The following is a 23,711-nucleotide window of genomic DNA, read 5'->3' as shown; positions in this document are numbered from 1 at the left end:
ACTGATTCCCCCAGATTTTCTTTTGTTGCTGAGAATAGTTTTAGCTATCCTGGGTTTTTTGTTGTTCCAGGTGAATTTGATAATTGCTCTTTCTAACTCTGTGAAGAATTGAGTTGGGTTTTTGATGGGTATTGCATTGAATCTGTATAGTGCTTTAGGCAAAATGGCCATTTTAACTATATTGATTCTACCGATCCATGAGCATGGGAGGTTTTTCCCATTTTTTGAGGTCTTCTTCCATTTCCTTCTTCAGAGTCTTGAAGTTCTTGTCATACAGATCTTTCACATGTTTGGTAAGAGTCACCCCAAGATACTTTATACTGTTTGTGGCTATTGTGAAGGGGGTCATTTCCCTAATTTCTTTCTCAGCCTGCTTATCCTTTGAGTTTAGGAAGGCCACTGATTTGCTTGAGTTGATTTTATAACCTGCCACTTTGCTGAAGTTGTTTATCAGCTGTAGGAGCTCTCTAGTGGAGTTCTTTGGGTCACTTAGGTAGACGATCATGTCGTCCGCAAATAATGATAGTTTGACTTCTTCCTTTCCAATTTGTATCCCTTTGACCTCCTTATGTTGTCGAATTGCCCGAGCTAGTACCTCAAGCACAATATTGAAAAGATAAGGAGAAAGGGGGCATCCTTGTCTGGTCCCTGATTTCAGTGGGATTGCTTCAAGTTTCTCTCCATTTAGTTTGATGCTGGCTACCGGTTTGCTGTATATTGCTTTTACTATGTTTAGGTATGGGCCTTGAATTCCTGTTCTCTCCAAGACTTTAAGCATGAAAGGATGCTGAATTTTGTCAAATGCTTTTTCAGCATCCAATGAAATGACCATGTGGTTTTGTTCTTTGAGTTTGTTTATGTAGTGGATTGTATTGATGGATTTCCGTATATTGAACCAACCCTGCATTCCCGGGATAAAGCCTACTTGATCATGGTGGATGATCGTTTTGATGTGTTATAGGATTCGGTTGGCAAGAATTTTATTGAGTATTTTTGCATCGATGTTCATAAGGGAAATTGGTCTGAAGTTCTCTTTCTTTGTTGGATCTTTTTGTGGCTTTGGAATCAGCGTAATTGTGGCTTCGTAGAAGGAATTGGGTAGTGTTCCTTCTGTTTCTATTTTGAGGAATAGTTTGAAGAGTATTGGTGTTAACTCTTCTTTGAAGGTCTGGTAGAATTCTGCACTGAAACCATCTGGTCCTGTGCTTTTTTTGGTTGGAAGTCTTTCTATGACTCCTTCTATTTCTTTAGGCATTATGGGACTGTTTAGATGGTCTAGTTGGTCCTGATTTAATTTTGGTATTTGGAATCTGTCAAGGAAATTGTCCATTTCCTCCAGATTCTCCAGTTGTGTTGAGTACAGGCTCTTGTAGTAGGATCTGATGATTTTTTGGATTTCCTCAGTTTCCGTTGTCATATCTCCCTTTTCATTTCTAAGTTTGTTAATTTGGATACTTTCTCTGTGCCCTTTGGTTAGTCTGGCTAAGGGTTTATCTATCTTGTTGATTTTCTCAAAGAACCATCTCCTGGTTTTGTTGATTTTTTGTATGGTGCTCTTTGTTTCTACTTGATTGATTTCGGCCCTGAGTTTGATGATTTCCTGCCTTCTACTCCTCCTGGGCGAAATAGCTTCTTTTTGTTCTAGGGCTTTCAGGTGTGTCATTAAGCTGGTAATGTATGCTCTCTCCATTTTCTTTTTGGAGGCACTCAGGGCTATGAGTTTTCCTCTTAGCACTGCTTTCATTGTGTCCCATAGATTTGGGTATGCTGTGTTTACATTTTCATTGTGTTCTAAAAAGTCTTTAATTTCTTTCTTTATTTCTTCCTTGACCAAGTTATCATTGAGTAGAGTATTGTTCAGTTTCCACGTGTATGTGGGTTTTCGGTTGTTTCTGTTGCTACTGAAGACCACTTTTACTCCATAGTGATCAGATAGGAGGCATGGGATTAGTTCTATCTTCTTATATTTATTGAGGTCTGTCTTGTGACCAATTATATGTTCGATTTTGGAGAAGGTACCATGAGGTGCTGAGAAAAAGGTATATTCTTTTGTTTTAGGATAGAATGTTCTATATATATCTGTTAAATCTAATTGGTCCAAAGCTTCAATTAGTTTCATTGTGTCCCTGTTTAGTTTCTGTTTTCCTGATCGGTCCATTGAGGAAAGTGCAGTGTTGAAGTCACCCACAATTATTGTGTTAGGTGCAATGTGTGCTTTTAGTTTTAATAAAGTTTCTTTTACGAAAGTGGGTGCCCTTGCATTTGGGGCATAGATGTTCAGGATTGACAGTTCTTCTTGTTGTATTTTTCCTTTGACCAGCAAGAAGTGTCCCTCAGGGTCTCTTTTGATGACTTTGGGTTGAAAGTCAATTTTATCTGATATTAAAATGGCTACTCCAGCTTGTATCCTGAGACCATTTGCTTGTAAAATTGTCTTCCACCCTGTTACTCTAAGGTAGTGTTTGTCTTTGACCCTGAGGTGTGTTTCCTGTAAGCAGCAAAATGTAGGGTCCTGTTTACGTATCCATTCAGTTAGTCTGTGTCTTTTTATTGGGGCATTAAGTCCATTGATGTTAAGAGATATTAAGGAATAGTGATTGTTACTTCCTATCATTTTTGACGTTATTTTTTAAATTTGAATGCTTAACTTCTTTTGGGTTTGATGAAAGGTTACTATCTTGCTTTTTCCAGGGTGAAGTTTCCCTCCTTGTATTGGTGTTGTCCTCCTATTATCCTTTTTAGGGCCGGGTTTGTGGATAGATATTGGGTAAACTTGGTTTTGTCATGAAATATCTTAGTTTCTCCATCTATGGTGATTGAGAGTTTTGCTGGGTATAGTAGTTTTGGTTGGCATTTGTGTTCTCTTAGAGTCTGCATGAGATCTGCCCAGGACCTTCTAGCCTTCATAGTCCCAGGTGAAAAGTCTGCTGTGATTCTGATAGGTCTTCCTTTATATGTTACTTGGCCTTTTTCCCTTACTGCCTTTAATATTCTTTCTTTGTTTAGAACATTTGCTGTTTTGATTATTATGTGACGGGAAGTATTTCTGTTCTGGTCCAGTCTGTTTGGAGTTCTGTAGGCTTCTTGTATATTCATGGGCATCTCTCTCTTTAGGTTAGGGAAGTTTTCTTCCATAATTTTATTGAAGATATTTGCTGGCCCTTTAAGTTGTAAATCTTCACTCTCATCTATGCCTATAATCCTTAGGTTTGGTCTTCTCATTGTGTCCTGGATTTCCTGGATATTTTGGGTTACAAGCTTTTTGCATTTTGCATTTTCTTTAACTGTTGAGTCCATGGTTTCTATGGAATCTTCAGCATCTGAGATTCTTTCTTCTATCTCTTGTATTCTGTTGTTGATATTTGCATCTCTGTTCCCTGATTTCTTCCCAAGGCTTTCTATCTCCAAAGTTGTCTCCTTTTGAGTTTTCTTAGTTGTTTCTACTTCTGATTTTAGATCCTGGATGGTTTTGCTTAGCTCCTTCACTTGCATGTTTGTGTTTTCCTGTAATTCTTTAAGAGATTTTTGTGTTTCCTCTTTCATGAGCTCAGCCTGTTGACCAAAGTTCTCCTGTATTTCTTTAAGAGATTTTTGTGTTTCGTCTTTCATGACCTCAGCCTGTTGACCAAAGTTCTCCTGTATTTCTTTAAGTGTTTTTTGCATTTCCTCCTTGTTGGCTTTTGTATTCTCCTGGATTTCTTTCAATGATTTTTGTGTTTCCCTTGCAAGGGCTTCTAACTTTTGATCCATTTTCTCCTGCATTTCTTTAAGTATGTCCTTCATGTGTTCCTGTACCAGCATCATGACCAGTGATTTTAAATCCAAATCTTGTTTTACTGGTGTGATGGGGTATCCAGGACATGTTGGTAGAGGAGAATTGGGTTCAGATGTTGCCATATTGCCTTGATTTCTGTTAGTGACGTTCCTGCATTTGCCTTTTGCCATCTAGTTCTCACTGGTGTTAGTTTGTCTTGTCAGTGCTGGACTCACCAGTGCAAGCTGCCCCTTCCCAGTTGGCCTCTGGTGTACAGCTTACCTCCTGCACTGCTTGTAGACAGGGTGCTGCTGCCCAGGCTGTTCAGATCCCAAAGCAGGCACCCGAAGGCTCCTGCTGGGGCCCGCTGGATTCACTGGAGCACACTGACTTCTCCCAGCTGGCCGCCCGGAATCCCAGCTAGCCTCTTGCAGGACTTGGAGATGTGGTTCTGCTGCCCAGGCTGATCTGGATCCGGAAGCGGAGAGAGTAGAGCTGAGGGCTTCTGCCTGAGGCCTTGCCCCAGATTGTGTCTGTGGACCAGATGGAGCCCGTGTGCACCCCCAGGGAGTGCCGAAGGTGTATGCTGCTGTGACCTCCCCTGTGTTCCGCTCACTCCACTGGGCAGCCGATCCGCCAACCGGGGTGGCGCACACAAGGTTAGCCTGGCCGCTCAGTCCCTGAGTCCAGGCAAAAGCCTGGGAGGCCAAGGTCCGAGCAAAGTTCCCCTAGGGCTATGACTGTTAATTGGGTCAGCCAGGTGACTAGGATGGTGGGCGTGCGAGCCCGTGCTCCCTGAAAGCACCGGGAGAGTCTGCTGTGCTAACAACCTCCTGGGCAGGTTGACTCACAGATGGCCCACCAAGCTGCCCAGTTCTTGGGGTCAGTCCTGTGCCTTTTGGGGCCTAGACCCCCACTTTGTTAGCCTCAGGTTATGCCTGTTACAGGTCTGCCCGCCAGAGCTCTCTGTCGTCCTGCAGGCAAAATGGCGGCGCGCGTGCAGGCCTGGGCAAAAAAACTCCTGGCTGGGTTGGCACCCCGATGGCCCCCCGACCAGCCCAGGGCCTGGGTGCAGGCCAACGCCAGTCAGGCTCAGACTACCGCGGTGTTGGCCTCGGATTATGTTTGTGTACCTCAGTCTGTCCGATCCCTGGAGTAAGGAACCAAGATGGATGCACCTCTCCTGACTGGTGGGAGGCCGAGTTCTGAAGTGGCTTCCATGCAGGAAAGGCGCCGCACAACTGCAGCTGCTTGCCGCCCGGCTGGTCAGCGAAGGTCAGTGGTCATGGGCGCAGGGCCTAACTGGACCCTGTGTCGCCTTGGTTCCACTGCTGATGGCCCTTCAGCTGGACCAACCACTGCTGCACTGCTGCCGCTGCCGCCGCCGCCGCCGCCGAAATGAAAATATTTCTGATAAAATTGTAGAAAAATGTAGAAAAACATGTTAGAATTGAAGATTATTATGGAAAATTGTATATAGAAATAATAATAATAGACATAAAAGTATTTACAATGTTTTAACTGTCTACCATTTTACTCTTTAATTTTCCATGAAAATTGTCAATTTTAACATGTTGTTCTGAAATATATTCCATGTAAATCTTTTTTTCATAAAGTGTTTTTACTTCCCTTTTCAATAAATAAAAAAGAACTTAAAAAATACTATGACTGCTAAAAATCATATATTGACCATCACACAATGATAGTGGGTGACTCTGATACCCTACTCTCATGTGCAGTTGAGTCCTCCAGACAAAAACCAACAAGAGAAATGCTGGTTTTAAATAATACTACAAAACAAATAGAACTAGCACCCATCAATAGAACATCCCAATCAAACACAAAAGAATGCACCTTCTTCTTAGCACCTCATTCTCTTTCTCTAAAATTTATCACATAGAGAAAAGTCTCAATAGATATAAGAAAACTGAGATAGTACCTTTCATTCTTTCTGATCACTATATATTAAACCTACATATCAATAACAGCAAAAAGGGAAGAATTTGAAATCAGTTCTTTTGTCCATTAACTGATGACATTTACACAATGGAATACTATTCAGCTTTGAAGAAAATGCAATTATGAAATTTGTAGGTAAATAGATGGAGGTAGAAAAAAATGTCACCAAGTTAGATAACCCAGACTCCCAAAGACAAATACTATGTAAATTCTTTTCTACATGCTTTCAAGCTTTAGGTGTATGTGCTGCAATCCAAATCATTATAGCATTTAGGTAGGAGGTACCAGGTAGGAGGAAAGGATCGATCATCCGGGAAGGGAAATAGAATATAATGTTATGGAGACATAAACGTTAAAATACAATAGTGATATTAACTGGGAAGTAAGATGGGAGAGAGGGATAAAAATGAATATGGAAAAGAATAATTGACATTAAACGACAAAAGAGCTTATACAAAACTATATGGAGATAAAATACTATAAAAACTTCTCTCGTTATACCCCCATGCCATGTGTGTATGTGTGTGTATTTATGTTTATGAAATAAATATAAATTTAATAAACATATAATGGGGGAGACAATTCTCCAGCTACTCAATGAGACATGATATATCACCAAGTAAAACTTCCTGTTGTAGGAATAAGTTATTTCTTATTAAATTATTGGTAAAATGGTTCCAATAGAGCACTGCCCCCCTTTCAGATATCATCAGCTGTTGCCTAGGCTATTGGTTATTCAATGCAACCTGAAAATGAGACCATATTGCTGAAGACAATACTTATTTAATTAATCCCAGAGAAATGCAGCTGTTGAATAATTAGTCTTCACTCCTATTAACTACTGTATACTGTGCTGTAAAGTACTCTTCATAATCTGTGACCTTTTAAAAATTGTTCTGACCTTCATTTTTTATTTTTTTTAAGAACAGAAATAATATACAGTAATGTGGGCTAACATACAAAAGGAATTTGGGAAGAGGCAAAACAATAAAAATATAGTGGATAAAAAAATTAAAAAAAAAACAGAAAAAAATTCCCAGCATAAAAGGGGAAAGCATCAGAAAATTTCATTCCTAGCTAAAAAGCTCTTGGTAATTTATGGCTGCTGAGACAGAAAGCTACTCTCCTTCAGGAATGCAGCTCATAAGAGTCTACCCAGACATATACAGGCAGCACTAAGTAGACATTAGGAGTTTGAAAAAGGATAATTTATATATATATATATATATATATATATATATATATTCCAAAAAAATGAAATTAGGAAGGAACACTGATGATAGGAATAAAGAGGAATTAGATGAGAGAAAATTAAAGAATGTTGTACTCACAGAAAGATATGTTCATGAATGAAATTCTCCTTTTTATATATTTTAATTGGATTTATTTTTATTTGTTTACATTTCAAATGTTAATGCCTTCCATGTTTCCCCTTTGAAAACTCCCTATCCCATGCCTGCTTACCCTGATTCTATAGGGGTGCTCCCCTACCCATCCACTCCCACCTCACCACCCTAGCATTCCTGCACACCAGGGCATCAATCCTTCACAAGACCAAGGGCCTCTCCTTTCACTGATGCCAGATAAGGCTCTTTCAGCACTTTCAGTTCATTCCCTAACTCCTCCAATGCGATTCCTCTGCTTAGTCCTAGTGTTGGCTGACAGCATCCACATCTGTCTTGGTCAGGATCTGTCATCAGCAAAGGTGTCTGGCTTTGGTGTCTGCATGTGGGATGGATCCCCAGATGGGGCAGTATCTGGATGGCCTTTTCTTCAGTCTCTGTTCCACTCTGTGTTCCTGTATTTCCTTTAGACAGAAGAAAACTTAAATTGGGTTAAAATTTTGGAGATGGGTAGGTGGCCACCTCCCTCAACTGAAGGACCATGCCTAGCCTCTGGATATGGACTCTACTGGTTCTACCTCCCCTTTATTGGGTATTTCAGCGAATGTGATCCTCGAGGGGTTCTGGGAAGTTCATGCCTTCCTGGTATCTGGGACGTTCTGGTTGCTACCCCCAGTTCTTCGTCCCCCATTGCTACACACCTCTGTTCAATTTCCAGACCATCTATACATCTCCTCTATCTCCTCCCATACATGATTCTGCCCCTTTTTTCAACTTCCCCCTCCTCTCTTTCTCAGAAATCCTTCCTACCATCTACTTGCCTTGATTATATTGTTCATCTTTCTAAGTAGGACTGAAGCATCTATTCTTTGGTCTTTCTTCCTCTTGAGCCTCATGTGGTCTGTGAGTTGTATAAGGGGTATCCCACACTCTTTGTCTAATTAATATAAGGTACCATGAGTTGCTGAAATGAAGGTATATTCTTCAGTTTTAGGATGAAATACTCTATAGATATCTGTTAAATCCATTTGGCTCATAACTTCTGTTAGTTTCACCATGTCTCTTTAGTTTATATTTCCCTGATCTGTCCATTGCAGAGAGTATCATTTTGAAGTTTCCCACTATTAGTGTGTGAAGTGCAATGTGTGCTTTGAAATTTAGTAATGTTTCTTTTATGAATGTGGGTACCCTTGCATTGGAGCATAGATGATCAGAATTGAGAGTTTGTCTTGATATATTTTTCCTTTGATGAGTAGGAGGTGTCCTTCCTTATCTTTTTTGAAATTTTTGGTGGAATTTTCTTACTTGATATTAGAATGGCTACTCCACCTTGTTTCTTTGGATCATTTGCTTGGAAAATTGTTTTCAAGCCTTTTAATCTGAGGTAGTGTCTATCTTTATCACTGAGGTGCATTTCCTGTAAGTTACAAAATGCTCGGTCCTGTTTATGTATCCAGTCTCTTAGTCTATATCTGTTTCTTGGTGAATTGAATACATTGATGTTAAGAGATAATTAAGGAATAGTGATTGTTGCTTCCTGCTATTTTTGTTGTTCAAGGTGGAATTAGGTTTGTGTGGCTTTCTTCTTCTGGCTTTGTTGAAAGATTACTTTCTTGCTTTTTCTAGGGTGTAGTTTCCCTCCTTGTGTTGGGGTTTTCCAACTATTATCCTTTGTAGGGCTGGATATGTGGAGAGATATTGTGTAAATTTGGTTTTGTCATGGAATATCTTGGTTTCTCCATCTACAGTGGTTGGGAGTATTGCTATTATAGTAGCCTGGGATAGCATTTGTGTTCTCTTAATGGTTGTATGACAACTGCCCAGGATCTTCTATCCTTCATAGACTTTGGTGAGAAGTCTGATATAATTATGATAGGTATGCCTTTATTTGTTGTTGATCTTTATCCCTTACTGATTTTAATATTCTTTCTTTGTTTTATGTACTTCGTGTTTTGTTTATTATGTGACAGGAGGAATTTCCCTTCTGGTCCTGTCTATTTGGAGTTCTGTAGGCTTCTTGTGTGTTCATAGGCATCTCTTTCTTTAGGTTAGGGAAGTGTTCTTCTATAATTTTGTTGAAGATATTTACTGGCCCTCTAAATTGGGAAGCCTTACTCTCTTCTAAACCTATTATCCTTAGGTTTCGACTTCTCATTCTATCCTGGATTTCCTGGATAGTTTGGGTTAGGAGGTTTTTTGTTTTTTTGTTTTGTTTTTTTTTTTTCCTTCGACTGTTATGGCAATGTTTTCTATGGTATCTTCTGCATGTAAGATTCTCTCTTCTATCTCTTGCATTCTGTTGGTGATGCTTACATGTATGACTACTGATCCGCCTTCCTCAATTTTATTATCTCCAGAGTTATCTCCCTTTGTTATTTCTGTATTGTTTCTATTTCAATTTTTAGATCATGGATGTTTCTGTTCAATTCCTTCACCAATTACTTGTGTTTTGCTCTAATTCTTTACGGGATTTTTATGTTTCCTCTTTAAGAGGTTTACTGTTCACCTGTGTTCTCATGTGTTTCTTTAAGGGGGTTATTTATGTCCTTCTTAAAGTTCTCTGTCATTATCATGAGATGTGATTTTAAATCAGAGTCTTCCTTTTCCATTCTGTTGGGGTATCCAGGGCAAGCTGTGGTGAGAGGACTGGGTTCAGATAATGCCAAGTAGTGTTGGTTTCTGTTGCTTATGTCCTTGCACTTGCCCCTCGCCATCTAGTTATCTGTGGTGTTAGCTGGTTTTGCCATCTCTGTGGCTTGTCCTTCTTGCAAGCCTGTGTGTCAACACTTCTTGGAGACTAACTCTCTTCCAGAAGGAATTGTGTGTAGAGAGCTTGGCACAGGGTCAGCTCAGGGGCAGATGGAAACAGGAAGGATCCTGTTCCTGGAAGCTATTAGGTTCCTGTGTCCTGAGGGCTTCAGTCAGGTCCCTCTTATGCCAGGTATTTGAGAAGAAGTGGTGGCCACACCTCTGTTCTCAGGTATGTCAGCACTACTAGTAGACCGGCTCTCTCCTAACAGGATTTGGATGCAAAGAGCTGTGGCACAGGGTCAGCTCTAGGCACAGATGGGAACTGGAGGAATGAATCACATTTTTAACAAAAAATATTCTAAGTTAACCTCTGGAAATTTGTTTTATCTAAACATAACCATTCAACTTTTTTTTTCACTTTGTTTTGGAATTATTACTGTTCTATGCCACATGCAATCAAATATCATATTAACAATACTGATATTGACTTTTTTCATAATTTATATTGTTTTATTATTGTTAGTACCTCACTATCGCTTCCAAAATAGGTGATCATTATTTTGGGAACTTCTGCTACTTAAAAATATTTCACACCATACTAACCATTAATCATTTATTATTCTACCCTGTAAATATATTAGCATATGATAAAGACAATAGTTTTTACTTAGGTCATTCTTGAACTGAGGAGTTAGGATCAGCCTCTTCACTCTCTTATCCCTCTCCTCCTAGAAACTACATGTGTAGCTACCAGAGTCACTAGCTTGGATAAGAAGACTTGTTCTTCTGCCTCTCCCATCCCAGGTTATCCATCCTACCACTATTCAGTAGGACACCCCTTCCTTTCAGGTAACCTCCATAAAATTTGCTACTTTTATTGCATCATCAATTGACTCCTATTTTTTGGGGTCCTTTTCTGTTTTTAGTACTTGAATATTTTTCAACAACTTCAACATCCTTCCTCAATATTCCTTCTACATCTTCAGAACCTGGATCTTGGCTTAAAATCTAGTGACATTAACTTTTCTCAGAATGCAGAAATATCTAGCAGGATATGAATTACAAAAATATATACCAAATTCCAGTTTATCACCCACATTTTTCTCCCAGGTTTCTCATTACTCTTGGGATATCTGCTCAGCTTTAAGGGTGAATTCATTAAAACAGATATGTACTAAACAGTAAGTGTAACTAAAAGTCACCTTTTAAAGTGTCTTGCAGGAAAGAAAATAAGAAAAATCTGATTCTTTATTATGATGAGAGTAACCTTGGTCATGGTAAATGCAATGGGGACATATAACAGGTTTCTTTAAGAAAGGCATCTCAAGGTTAAACTGGATATCTTGTACACGTAACTAAAAGTCACCTTTTAAAGTGTCTTGCAGGACAGAAAATAACAAAAATCTGATTCTATATTATGATGAAAGTAACCTTGGTTATGGTAAATGCAATGGGGACATATAACAGGTTTCTTTAAGAAAGACATCTAAAGGTTAAACTGGATATCTTGTACACAATTCTGACACTGTCAGAGCAGAGCTCAAGATTTTCATTTGGCTTCTTAAAGTTGCCAAAATGTTAACTGCAGGTACTGTAGTTACTAGAACATGTGCCTGCAGCATTCAGCAGCTTATGCACCAAGACAGAACTCTGCAATTACTAGCAGGAACACTACCACCAGCATTCTAGAGATTTATGTCATCTATAAATGAAGCTTCAGGTCGTTAGGGATCCTCTCCTTCTCAGTTTTGACTTTTAGTTTATTCATGAAAATTTTGCTTGTATTTTTTATCATTCTCTTATTAGTATTCCAGTAGGGAATAAGAATTCTCTTCATATTTTTTGAACATATTTTATTCCAGTGAAGTTATATTGGTACAATTTTCATTGTTTATCAGATCTGTCAATTAATATTACTGTCTCTAAATGGTTTCTTTATAATCCCTTTTCTCATAGCTTTGCACTTTAATAATCTATTTTTTAATTTTAAAATGTCATCATTCAATTTATATCTGTTTTTTGAAATAATCTTTTTCTGTTTAATTATTTTAAACTTTTTAGTTTTATTAAGAATGAGTGCTATATACGAGCTTGCAATCCCATCAGCAGTGGAGGAGTGTTCCTCTTTCTCCACATCCTCGCCAACACCTGCTGTCCCCTGAGTTTTTAATCTTAATCATTCTGACTAGAGTGAGGTCCTGGAAAGGCTTGCTGTAACATTGTAGGGGTGTACCAGGACAGGGAAGTGGGAGGGGGTTGTTGGGGAATGGGTGGAGGAAGAGGGCTTATGGCACTTATGAGGAGGGGGACCCAGGAAAGGGGAAATCATTTGGAATGTAAACAAAGAATGTAGAAAATAAAATAAAATAAAATAAAGAAACAAAAAAATTCATTTGTTAAAAAAAAAAAAAATGAGTGCTATGTCTGCATGTACACATGCATGCCAGAAGAGGGCATTAGATCCACATTTAGATGGCGGTAAGATATCATGTGGTTGCTGGGAATTGAATTCAGGATACCTAAAAGAGCAGCCAGTGCTCTAAACTGCTGAGTTATCTCAGCAGCACCTCCATTTCTGATTTTAATATCTATGTCCTAGACATTGTGGTCCCGGTATACAGAAGAGGTGGCCAACTTGATTGGCTACTGCAGTGTGACATCAGAATTCTGTTGGCATGGTAATGTTCACGTTGTCTCTGGAAGGCCTACCTTAGGCTGGTCTGATAATTTATCCTTTCCAGGCTACAAGTTATTTAGACATCTACAGCCTTTTATTAGAAAGAAACATTTCTGTGACTTAAAATTGCAGGATATTATACTTTTGAGGTAATTTTTCATTCCTTCTGAAACCATTTCTTTTTTTTTCTCATTGTATTCTTACTTTCTCAAGTTCTTCCTTATCTTGTTATTCTCAATGTAATTTACATACAGTTATGACAACAAATATTGTTCAGTTTGTGTTGTACTTTAATATCATAGTCATGGTCAATCCTAGAACTGGATAGTGACTAACATGTTTTTCTCCTTTATTGTGAAGTGATAACATCTTCTCAAAATTTAAGTTTGAGCTGCTTACGTTTCTGGCAACAGAGAATCAGTGCTATCTAAGAATACTCTGGTAAGTCCCTCTTTATACTGTTCCTCTTTGGGAATTTTTAGGGAAATTACTTTGTCCTTGGTATATTTATTTTACACATGTATTTTGGGATGAAAACATATACTCATTCATATCTAAGTGCAATGAATCTGTTTTCGATACAGATTATTTTAGATAAAAATATCATTTAACTGGAACCACTTTGAAAGTGTTCACTTCAACTAGATATCAATTTATCTTTTATATCTTGTTGACTGTATTCTTTTATATTTTTGATTCTTAAAAATTCATATTATTTGGTAATTCTTCAATATCTTGAAGTCTAGACCATTATTAGTACTTCATCTATGTTGAACAGACAGCAGGAATTGACACTATAAAATCATGTCCCTTGTCATACTGTAAATTGGGCATATACTCAGGATTTAAGATCCACATCAAATATGACTGAAAATTATATTATATCATTCCAGGTTCACATTTTCTGCACTCCTTTGTTTCTATGAAAAATATATACCTGGAAATTATATGTGAGCCTGATTCTATTTCAGTTTTCTGTTGATGAGGTAAACAGCCTAACCAAACTTATACGACAATATGTTGTATGTCAGATTAAACATTCAGGTAAGAGTTACTTTGGAAATTCATAGAAGGAACTCAAGACAATCACCTAGAAAGACTGTTTATTGATTTGCTTTTAGGCTCATATTTAGGAATGAATAAAATCCCAGGCTCATATGTTTTCAATTTAGGGGCCTTCTAAAATAGTAAGTTTCCATTAGCCTTTTTCATAGTTATATTATTTAACAATCCCCATTGATGATATTCTATCCTCCCTTCACCTTAATATTTTCCTCTTTTCCAAAACTTTGTTCCATACGATATGTTTCCATCACATTTAATCTCTCCACCAGTTATGCCAGAAGCACCCTCTCCTATCCATCTCATTTTGTGTGCTGCCTTTAATGCTCCTCAATACCTATTTTGAATTCCCAGATATTCCTTCATATTTGTTCTTTAACTGGAGATATTTCAACTTACATTCTTACTGAAAATTGTATCCCTCTCCCAGAAGCTAACAATTGCCAATAGATAAAGCTAAAGCTGGGATTGTATTTCAGTTTCTTCTATCCATACTGATATTTTGTATGACATGAGTTTGCACATGCTATCCAAACTCCACGGAGTACACATGTAAAGCTACCCTATTGTGTCCAGAAGATACTATTTATGTATACTCATCCATCATCTCTGGATCACATACTATTTTTCTCTTTTCTTTTCTCTTCCACCAAGTTTTAAGAGCTCTGGGAGGATATATTGCAATATATGAGCTGAGAATTTTGCAGTCCTTTTTTTTCCTTCAACTTTGGTCAGTTGTGAGTCTTGGTTTTAATCAGCATCTATTGCAAATAGAATCTTCATAGATGAAAATTAAGAGATGCATTGATCCATGGGTACAAGAATTCATTAATAAATGGTTTAATACTATGTAATTTTAACTAAGTAAGAGTACTTTTTTTCTAGGATTGTAACCTTTTTAGGATCTTGGTACAAAATGGTGCCACATATTGGTTTTATTTTGTGGGGTAGAATTTTAATGGTATAAAAATATAGTTGTTTAGTCCAATGATGTTTTTGGCACTATTAACCAGTGAACATATTTTGTCATTTATTGTTGTAGCTAAGTATGAATTACCATTACTTTTCTCCTGCACCTTGCTTAGCACTCTCTAGCACTATGAATATTAGTCATAGGATAAATTTTTAAGCCAGTGTTATCTTGGTTCCTCCATGTTCTGTGACAGTAGTGTGTAGTATCCTTACCAATACGGTCTTAGAGCCAATTCTGAAGGATAACCAAGAGCATTGACAGTAGCCTGTTTTGTTAGAAGATATATAAGAATTCAATGAGCAACAACCCTCAAAAATATAAACTTTTCATTGCACTGTTTTTTTTCATTTGAAAATTTGTTATTTCTAGCATTGACATTATCTTCCCATTGTAGGGTTACTCCACTTAAAATCTTGAAATAAATGTATATGTTTATAGTTTAGGGGGCTTCTAAAATAGTAAGTTTCCATTAGCCTTTTTCATAGTTATGTTATTTAACCTTCCCCATAGATGTTGTTCTATCCTGCGTTCTCCTTCACTAACCCAACTTAATATTTTCTATTCCATTTATTCCCTTTTAATCAGATGCATTTTGTCTCCCCTCAGTTGGAAGTCATTCCTCATAAACCTTTACTAAATTTTTGCTCTAATGAAGCATATCTGGAGATTCAAAGTGAACATACTATCATTTCCTTTCTGGGTCTGGGTTAACTCAAAATTATTGTTTTTACCTTCATTCATTTACATTCAAATGACATTATATTTTTCTTATTAGTTGAATACCATCCTGTTGTATAAATATACCGCAACTTCATTATTCTTTTATTAGTTGATGGACATCTAGGCTGATTATATTTTCTGGCTATTGTAAGTAAAGCTACAATGATTATGAACGAGTAGGTGTCCTTAGAATAGGATGTTGAGTCGAGTCTTTGGTATATACCCAAGAGCCATATGGTTAGACAATATAATATATCTATATTTAGCTTTCTGAGTATTTTTGACACTTATTTCCATTGTGACTATACCAGGTTACAATGTCATCAGCAGTGAATTACTGTGCCTGTCTCCACAAAACCTTGCTAGCATTTGTCATCAGTTTTTTTCTTGATGAAATGAAGGTTGAATTTCAGTATTCTACATACATATATGTAGCTATCCAGTTTGGCTAGCAAAATGTGTTGAAAACTAAAGCAGTGATTCTCATTCTGTGGGGTGAAATTCCTTTGATACTCAAATGACCCTCTCACAGGGTCACCAAATCCCATTAGCAAACACAGATATTTACATTATGATTTATAACAGTAGCAAACAAAAAAATTTATAATGGATGGTGACAAGAACATGAGTAACATTATTAAAGTGTCACTTTACTAGAATCCTTAGTACAGTTAGGAAAATTAGAAACCAGTGGGAATCTGATGTGTATTGTTGTATAAGCTGTTAAAAGTCAGGCAGCTGGAAATGTATGCATCATAACTTCTATTGATAACTGAGTTTTATTTATGAAATATCTACGTTGGTTTTATAAGTATAACTCTGTAAAGTAAATCAAAGTTTAGTATGGATATTGAAATGTCTGCCAATAGTCTAGTTTTTCAGGCTTGTTTTGTCTATCCAAGGCTTTTATATTTTGATAAGCAATCACATATTATCTTTTCAATTTATATTAATAACTGTAATGACATTTTATGGAGAAAGTGAGGTATCTACTGATCAATATTTTTAGTATGGTTGTTTTCAGTATATCATTTCTGCCCATCCACATTCAGGAAAGATCTTTCTGTTTTCTGGTATCTTCTGCCATTTCCTTTTGAGTGTTTAAAAATTCCCCCATAGGAAGAACAACAATATCAACCAACCAGATCCCCCAGAGCTCCCAGGGACTAAACCACCAACCAAAGAGTACACATGGAGGGACCTATGGCTCTAGCCACATATGTAGCCCTTGTAGGGCATCAATGGAAGAAGAGGCCCTTGGTCTTGTGAAGGCTCAATGCCCCAGTGAAGGGGAATGCCATAGCTGACACGCAGGAGTGTGTGGGTCGGTACATGGGTGGGGAACACCCTCATAGAAGCAGGGGAAGGGGAAAAAGGATAGGGTTTCTGGTGTGGAAACCGGGAAAGGGGATAACATTTGCAATGTAAATAAAGAAAATACCCAATTAAAAAAAGAAACAAAAAGTCTTTTTATTTCTTTAGTTAAAATTATTCCAAGAATACTTTGAATCAAATGTAAATGATATTATTTCCTTGATATCTTTCTCAGTGCATTTGATTTTTGTATATATAAAGACTATTGAATTTTTTTTTGTTAATCTTTTATCCTGTTTTGCTGAAGGTGTTCATTAGCTGTCAGCTATAGAAGTTTTCACGTACCATGTTTAAGATCTTTTATATATATATATAATATCATGTACATGTAAGGATACTTTGACTTCTTCCTTCCATATTTGTATCCCCTTTGTCTTTATAATGTGTCTTATTGTTCTAACAAGGAAAGGAAGAACTAACTATATTGAACAGGAATCTTATCTTGTTCCTGGTTCTAGTGGAAATGTTCTGAGTGTCTTTCTATTTAAGATCATGTTGGTTGTAGGCTTTTATGTGAGCCAATTTTGTTATGTTAAAGAATATTCCTTGAATCTCTAGTCTCTTTAAAACTTTTATCATGAATGAATACTTTGAATATTATCCAACACAGGGATTGATTTCATTTTCTGATTTTGACTATTTGGTGTGCTGTATGTCTCTTGAATATCAATCTACATTTATTTCCTTAATGTATGGAAATTTTCTTTTATGATTTTGCTGAAAATGTATTTTTTGCTTTTTACTTGATACTCTTCTTTTTTCCTGGTATTTGTATGTTTGATATATATATAAATTGTTCCAGAGAGTCTGTGTGTTTGTTTTCACTTGACATTTTGTTGTGCTAAGTGATCCCATTATCCAATACTTCTACCTTGTGATCAAGATATATTCACAATTCCCCTTATTTCAATATATTTTTGAGACTTTCTTTTGAATATTTTGTTTGAATTCCTGAATATTTTATTTTAAGTTTTCTTTCATTTTGTCTCTTTTTCAGAAAATATCCTTTAGTAAAATTCTATTTCCATATTATAAGTTGTTTACATTGTTGAATTCAAATGAGTTTTCTCAGTCTTCAATAGGGCATTTATTAAAATCCTCTTTACTTCTTTGATCACATTACTTCCTGCTGTTTTGAAATTATTATCATATAAATCATCTAGGTCTGTTTTCTCAGGAAATACTACTATGAATGTTACATTTTGATGGAGAATTGTTGTTTTGGGTATTTATGTTTGTGTATTTGTGATAAGGCCTAGTCATTTGGACTAAGGTAACTGGTAGCATTTATTGGCATGTAAATATTAGACCTCCTTAGTTAAATGGGTGTTAGAAGTTCTGTTTCCCATTACTTCAACTTGTCAGATGGTTGAACAGCTGTATGAGATTTAGAATTCAGACTTTGTGTGATTCTGTGTGGTTGTTTAAATGGAGTTTCAGAAACAGTTCTGGCTCAGTTCATATTAAATAAGGTTTCAGAAGTGTACTGGCGGGTTTTGTGTGTCAACTTGACACAGCTGGAGTTATCACAGAGAAAGGAGCTTCAGTTGGGGAAGTGCCTCCATTGAGATCCAGATGTGGGGCATTTTCTCAATTAGTGATCAAGTGGGGAGGGCCCCTTGTGTGTGGTACCACCTTTGGGCTGGTGTTCTTGGGTTCTATAAGAGAGCAGACTGAGCAAGCCAGGGGAAGCAAGCCAATAAAGAACATCCCTCCATGGCTTCTGCATCAGCTTCTGTTTCCTGACCTGCTTGAGTTCCAGTCCTGACTTCCTTTTGTGATGAACAGCAATGCAGAACTGTAAGGTGAATAAACCCTTTCCTCCCCAACTTGCTTCTTGGTCATGATGTTTGTGCAGGAATAGAAACCCTAAGACAAGAAGCAAGGGGCAAACTGCACAGAATTCTCAGAGTCAGTCTTCAAGAATACGAGGGGTCTGCAAAGGAGGTTTTCTCAGGCAATGAGTACTGCTGGAACTTATGAGCTTAGGATTCCTGCCCAGTCATGTGGTCCTCAGGCAAGTTATGTATTTTCATGTAGTTGCTGCTGTAGGTATAGTGCTCTTCCACTGGAAGGGAGTAATCATCTAGTTTCTGGTGGAAAGGACCGACAAAGCTATTCTAGTATTAGTGAAGAGATGGAGCTATGTGTGTATAAAGCTTATAGGTGGAGTTAGTGGTGGACATCTAAGCTCTTTGACTGATAGTTGGGGTTTAAGGTTACTTGGAAGGAATCCATGGGGTTAACAACATATTTTTGTTATCTTGAACTTAAGATAATAGATAGGAAGTGGTTGATATGGCTATAGTGCCTATTCCTAGGAAAGGATTACTCTCATATAGTAGAAATGGCTGCATTTGGAGGCAAGAACCATATGCCTGCATAGCAAATGGACTAAATACCTACAGCAGAGGTGAACAGAGTTTTCCGTGTTGGCAGAGTTGATTTGAGATGAAGAGTCTCATCTATCTGGCTAGGGATGGAGACAGGGTTGTTCTTTCTGAATAGATGGGCCTAGCAGTACAAATTAGAGTTCCTATCTGAAGTGAGTATGAGAAAATATGCTCAGGAAACAAGATGAGACATGTAATTTTTAGGCTGATTACAGGAATTTCAGCTAGCTTTTTTCATGTATCTCAAGACCACATGGCTAGGAATGGTGATACCTATAGTGAGCTGGGTCCTCTGCTATCCATTTTCACTCCATACAGTCTCTCACAAAATGGTCACATGCCAATGTGATTTGAGTCATCCCCTAATTTACAGTCATTCTTCTCAGATGACTCATAATTTTGACAAGGTAACAATAAAACATAGCTTCTACAATATCTGCCTATTCACAAACCTATTTTACAACATACTACTGACTTTCTTCTTCAATATTCTGGTAGCTGCTATACCCTTACCTCATTTACATCTTTTGTTTAATATTTTTTTTCTTTTACAAAAAATTTTCCTGGTCATTTTCTGCTTTTCAGCATTTTCTTTAATTAGCTACTGTCACCAATACTTAAGGTTTCAAATTAGTCCATTATTCTATGTAGATGGATCTCATAGAATCATAATTATTACATTTTGTTTACATTCATATTTGAATTGATATCAAATAAGTTTAACATTTGAATCTAATACACAAGACATTCTTATTTAGAGCATATATTCATTTTTGTTCATTCTTTTTAAGATGAGTACACTTTTTTTTCTTTTTGGATTCTGAGTTGCCTAATTATCCTTCCCATACAAAATGACTGTTATCTCAAGCTGGTCTTACATTTTACTCATAGAAAGTCACTTATTTCTGTCATTATTTTCTGTAAGTACCCAAAATTGCTTACCTGGCCAAGGTTACCTGATATGGCCAAAAGGAATTAAGTCACACCAGGCAAAGAAGCTATAAGACTGAGGCTATGACAATTTTATTGACAACAATCAGACTTTTTATACCAGCATCAAAAACAGTACATAGTGGCAATTACCAGGATCTGTTTTAAAGTAGTTAAACAGTATTCTCTGTTGCTCCTGTACCATAACATGCATAATTACTAGTTACTCCAATATTATTACTGCCACTGTGATTGTTATTATAGTAATATGAATGGAATTAACGTATATATTCTGTACATGAAAATATAAATTTATATTTACATACCAACTTTCAATTTTCATCTATTTTTTTTTTTTAGTAGATTCTGTCCCATACATATAAGAACGGTCTAAGATTTCTACTGTGAGAATGTTCCAAATTTTGTTGGGCATCAGTGGTAAGTCCACCAAAATCTATCTGAATTTTTTGTGCTACAGAATGAGAAAGATATTAAGGCATTATTTGCAAAATGTTGAGCAAGTACATGACACAAATTCTTACATTTATTTAAGTAATATAATAGTTGTCAGGGTTGCTTCTAAACTGGAATTGAAAAATACAAGAAATATAGTATAAAATTCTGGTGGGAAAATATAAAATATATAGAAAAGAATACAAAGATGGGTAAAGTAGTTGGTATACACAGAACCTTTTCAAAACACCCATCATTGATTATGGTGATGGTTATGATGATGATAATGATGACGATGATGATAGAGAAAAAAAATATCAACATGTAAAATATTTAATTCTGCCTAAATGAATACTAAAACATCACACAATGTTATTGAACTTATCTGTTTGTTCTGAAATAATACAAACAGATGAGAAAAAACTTGAAACTATATAATAATTTGGTTTACTAATTATAGAGAAGACAGTTACATACAAACACACAAAGAAATGTACATATATATACAGACACACATGCACACACAGCAGCGACTTGCAACAAGGAAATTTAAGTCTCAGAATGCAAGCCACTGTATTTTTTATCAGGATGCATGTATCACATTACATGAAAGTCAAATACAAGCCACATACTTGCAGTCTGACATATAATATCACCATTTTAAGGTTTTAAAAAAATAAAGCTTTCTGAGAGTTTTGGTGTGGGCATATCCTTTATTAATGCAAAGCACATAAACTAAAAATAAAACACCATTGTATCCTTCCATGGCCATAAGTAAAATTAAAATAAGTTTCTGATTATTCTAATGAATTTGGTACCAAATAGGTCCTCCATCACACAATTTAGATAACTTCTATCATAAAATTCCTTTAACTGTGCACATAAGTTTCTACACTATAAAATACTATAACTTTTTGTTATATGAACCGTGGATTCTGAAAGTCAGACTTACCTTTTATCAGCAAATGTTTTAGATTTTTATGGAAGTAACAACATGTGGAAATGTCAGTATCTAAATGTTAGTATCTAAATTTGTCCTGTTCTGAAATTTGGTAGAGAGAAATTCCTTTTAATTACTCTTTAAAGCCATGTAAATAATGACATTCCAGTCTCTGACCATTTCAATTTTGGCATTTATTTGCTGAAAGTACTGCAATAGAAATATAAAATCTTCTTGATATTCAATTAATGGATAATTAACTATTTTGTTTCAGCACTGTTATGAATATTGACCTAAATCAACAGTTCTCTGAAGTTTCCATGTTTAATGAATTTGGAGCCCTTTGATCTAGCCCTGTGTACTCATATTTATCATCAAAGAGAAATTTCCAACTATACCAGAAGAAAACATAAAGTGAAACACAATTGTCTTTAAGAGCAGCAGTTCCTAGCAGCTTGTCACATTCACCAGCTCTAGATAAACTTGCATTCACCAGTATCAAACAGACAATTGTTGCAGATAACATTGTTTTATGTTATCCAGTTTAAAGGAAAGTGGCTTGATTTTATGGGAAGTACTGTAGTTGATCTAGTCTGTAAATTTGAAGATGAGTGTATTTGAAGAGGTTTCTGACTCAGTAACAGTTCAAATTGTGAGCTCTGTCTTATTTACTGAGGACTCAGACAGGAATCTCATGCTTTGCCTTCAGAATGAAGCTAAAGAAATGGAAAATCCTACTGAATCTCCGAATAAGAGGCCTTGTTTGTCCTCTGAAGCTGATTCTACTCCATGTATGTCAGCTCTTGAATTCCCACTACCAGAAATGGAGCAAAATTTTAGTTTGGTCACAACCACAGCCACAGAGGTGGCTGATGAAGAGTTTACTGAGGAAAATACGACGAAACAAAAATTACAAATCACAAAGCTTTTAAAAGATGACCAACCAGATGAAGTTTTCCCCTTGAATAATGAGGAAGAGTCAGTAGTTAGCAAAGCATGGTTCACAGGTAAGGAAGTTAAGGAGGCTCTAACCAATCAAGGACATAAATGGAAGCAGGGGATGTGGTCTAAGGAAGAAACAGATATTCTGATGAGCAATATCGAAAGGTATATGGAAGAACATGGTGTAGAGAATCCTGCAGAAATCATTTTTAAGATGTCAAAAGGTAAAAGAAAAGATTTCTACAGGTCTATATCATTGGGTCTGAATCGACCTTTGTTTTCAGTTTATAGAAGAGTGGTCCGAATGTATGATGACAGAAACCATGTTGGTAAGTACAGCCCTGAGGAAATAGAGACGCTCAAGGAGCTCTGGCAGAAATATGGCAATGACTGGATAACAATAGGGGCCGCCATGGGAAGAAGCCCGTCTTCGGTCAAAGACAGGTGCCGACTGATGAAGGAAACTTGCAACACGGGGAAATGGACCGAAGAAGAAGAACAGATTCTTGGAGATGTGGTTCATGAATTGACATGCACCGAGGTGGATGAGAAAGTCACTCAGGGTGTGTGTTGGGCAACAGTGGCTCAACGAGTGGGTACTCGCTCAGCAAAGCAATGTCGTGCAAAATGGCTCAACTATCTGAACTGGAAACAGACTGGAGGTATTGAGTGGACAAGGAAAGATGAAGTCAATCTCATCCACAGGCTAGCAGAGCTTGATGTATTTGATGAAAGTGATATTCGCTGGGATGATTTAGCTAAAGGATGGGAAAGTGTTCGTTCACCACAATGGCTTCGAAGTAAATGGTGGGCCATCAAAAGGCAAATCACAAATCACAAGGATTTTGCATTCCCAGTACTAGTAAAGTGTCTTCAACAAGTATATGAGAGCCAGAATGCCAGCCTCAGGTTTTGGGAGAATAAATCAGAATCTGAAGTATCAGACAGCAACCCTGATATCAGTTCTCAACAAGTCCCGTTTGGAGTCACAGGTGTAGAAGATAATAACACATCCCATTGTCCAGGACCCATGACAGGGTTGCAAATTTCACTCCAGCTTGTCCCCAGGTCCTCAACAGAATTACCTGCTGCTGTTGTTGACTCTGAAACCATAACTCTGCCCACTGGACCACAGTAGATATTTGAGATTCTCCCTTCTTTCCATATGTGTTCCATTCCCTTACCTTTCACCTGTTTCCTTGAAACAAGTTCAACTCATGGCCTTCCCTTAATTCTGACCACTTGTTACACAGTAAGCCTGACAGCTATTTCACCTAATTCTTCTAGCCCATCGCATTTCATCCTCTATCCCCATAGCATCCTGTTGAATATTCCAGTCAATTATATGTGGTACATAGTATTCCAAGAATCATCACTAAATTGTTGCTGAAAATGGCATTGCTTTTTCTATATCTAAAGCAGAATTGGCAATTTATGTTG

General features: G+C 37.0%; 1 protein-coding gene across 1 annotated transcript; it reads left to right on the top strand.

Annotated features, from left to right (window-relative positions):
- Window positions 1-21,936: 21,936 nt before the first annotated feature.
- On the top strand, window positions 21,937-23,409 carry LOC127674574 (cyclin-D-binding Myb-like transcription factor 1). Its single transcript, XM_052170294.1, has one exon. It carries the CDS (start codon window positions 21,937-21,939, stop codon window positions 23,407-23,409), a length of 1,473 nt encoding a protein of 490 aa, XP_052026254.1.
- Window positions 23,410-23,711: the final 302 nt, after the last annotated feature.

This window comes from Apodemus sylvaticus, chromosome X (assembly GCF_947179515.1).
Source record: "Apodemus sylvaticus chromosome X, mApoSyl1.1, whole genome shotgun sequence".
NCBI classification, from domain to species: Eukaryota; Metazoa; Chordata; class Mammalia; order Rodentia; family Muridae; genus Apodemus; species Apodemus sylvaticus.
Note: the sequence above shows the minus strand (reverse complement) of the source record. Positions and strands in the feature narration are given on the sequence as shown.

Bases quoted from the DNA above. Each gene is read 5' to 3' on its own strand.
- LOC127674574 (XM_052170294.1), top strand. From the start codon at position 21,937: ATGAGTGTATTTGAAGAGGTTTCTGACTCAGTAACAGTTCAAATTGTG.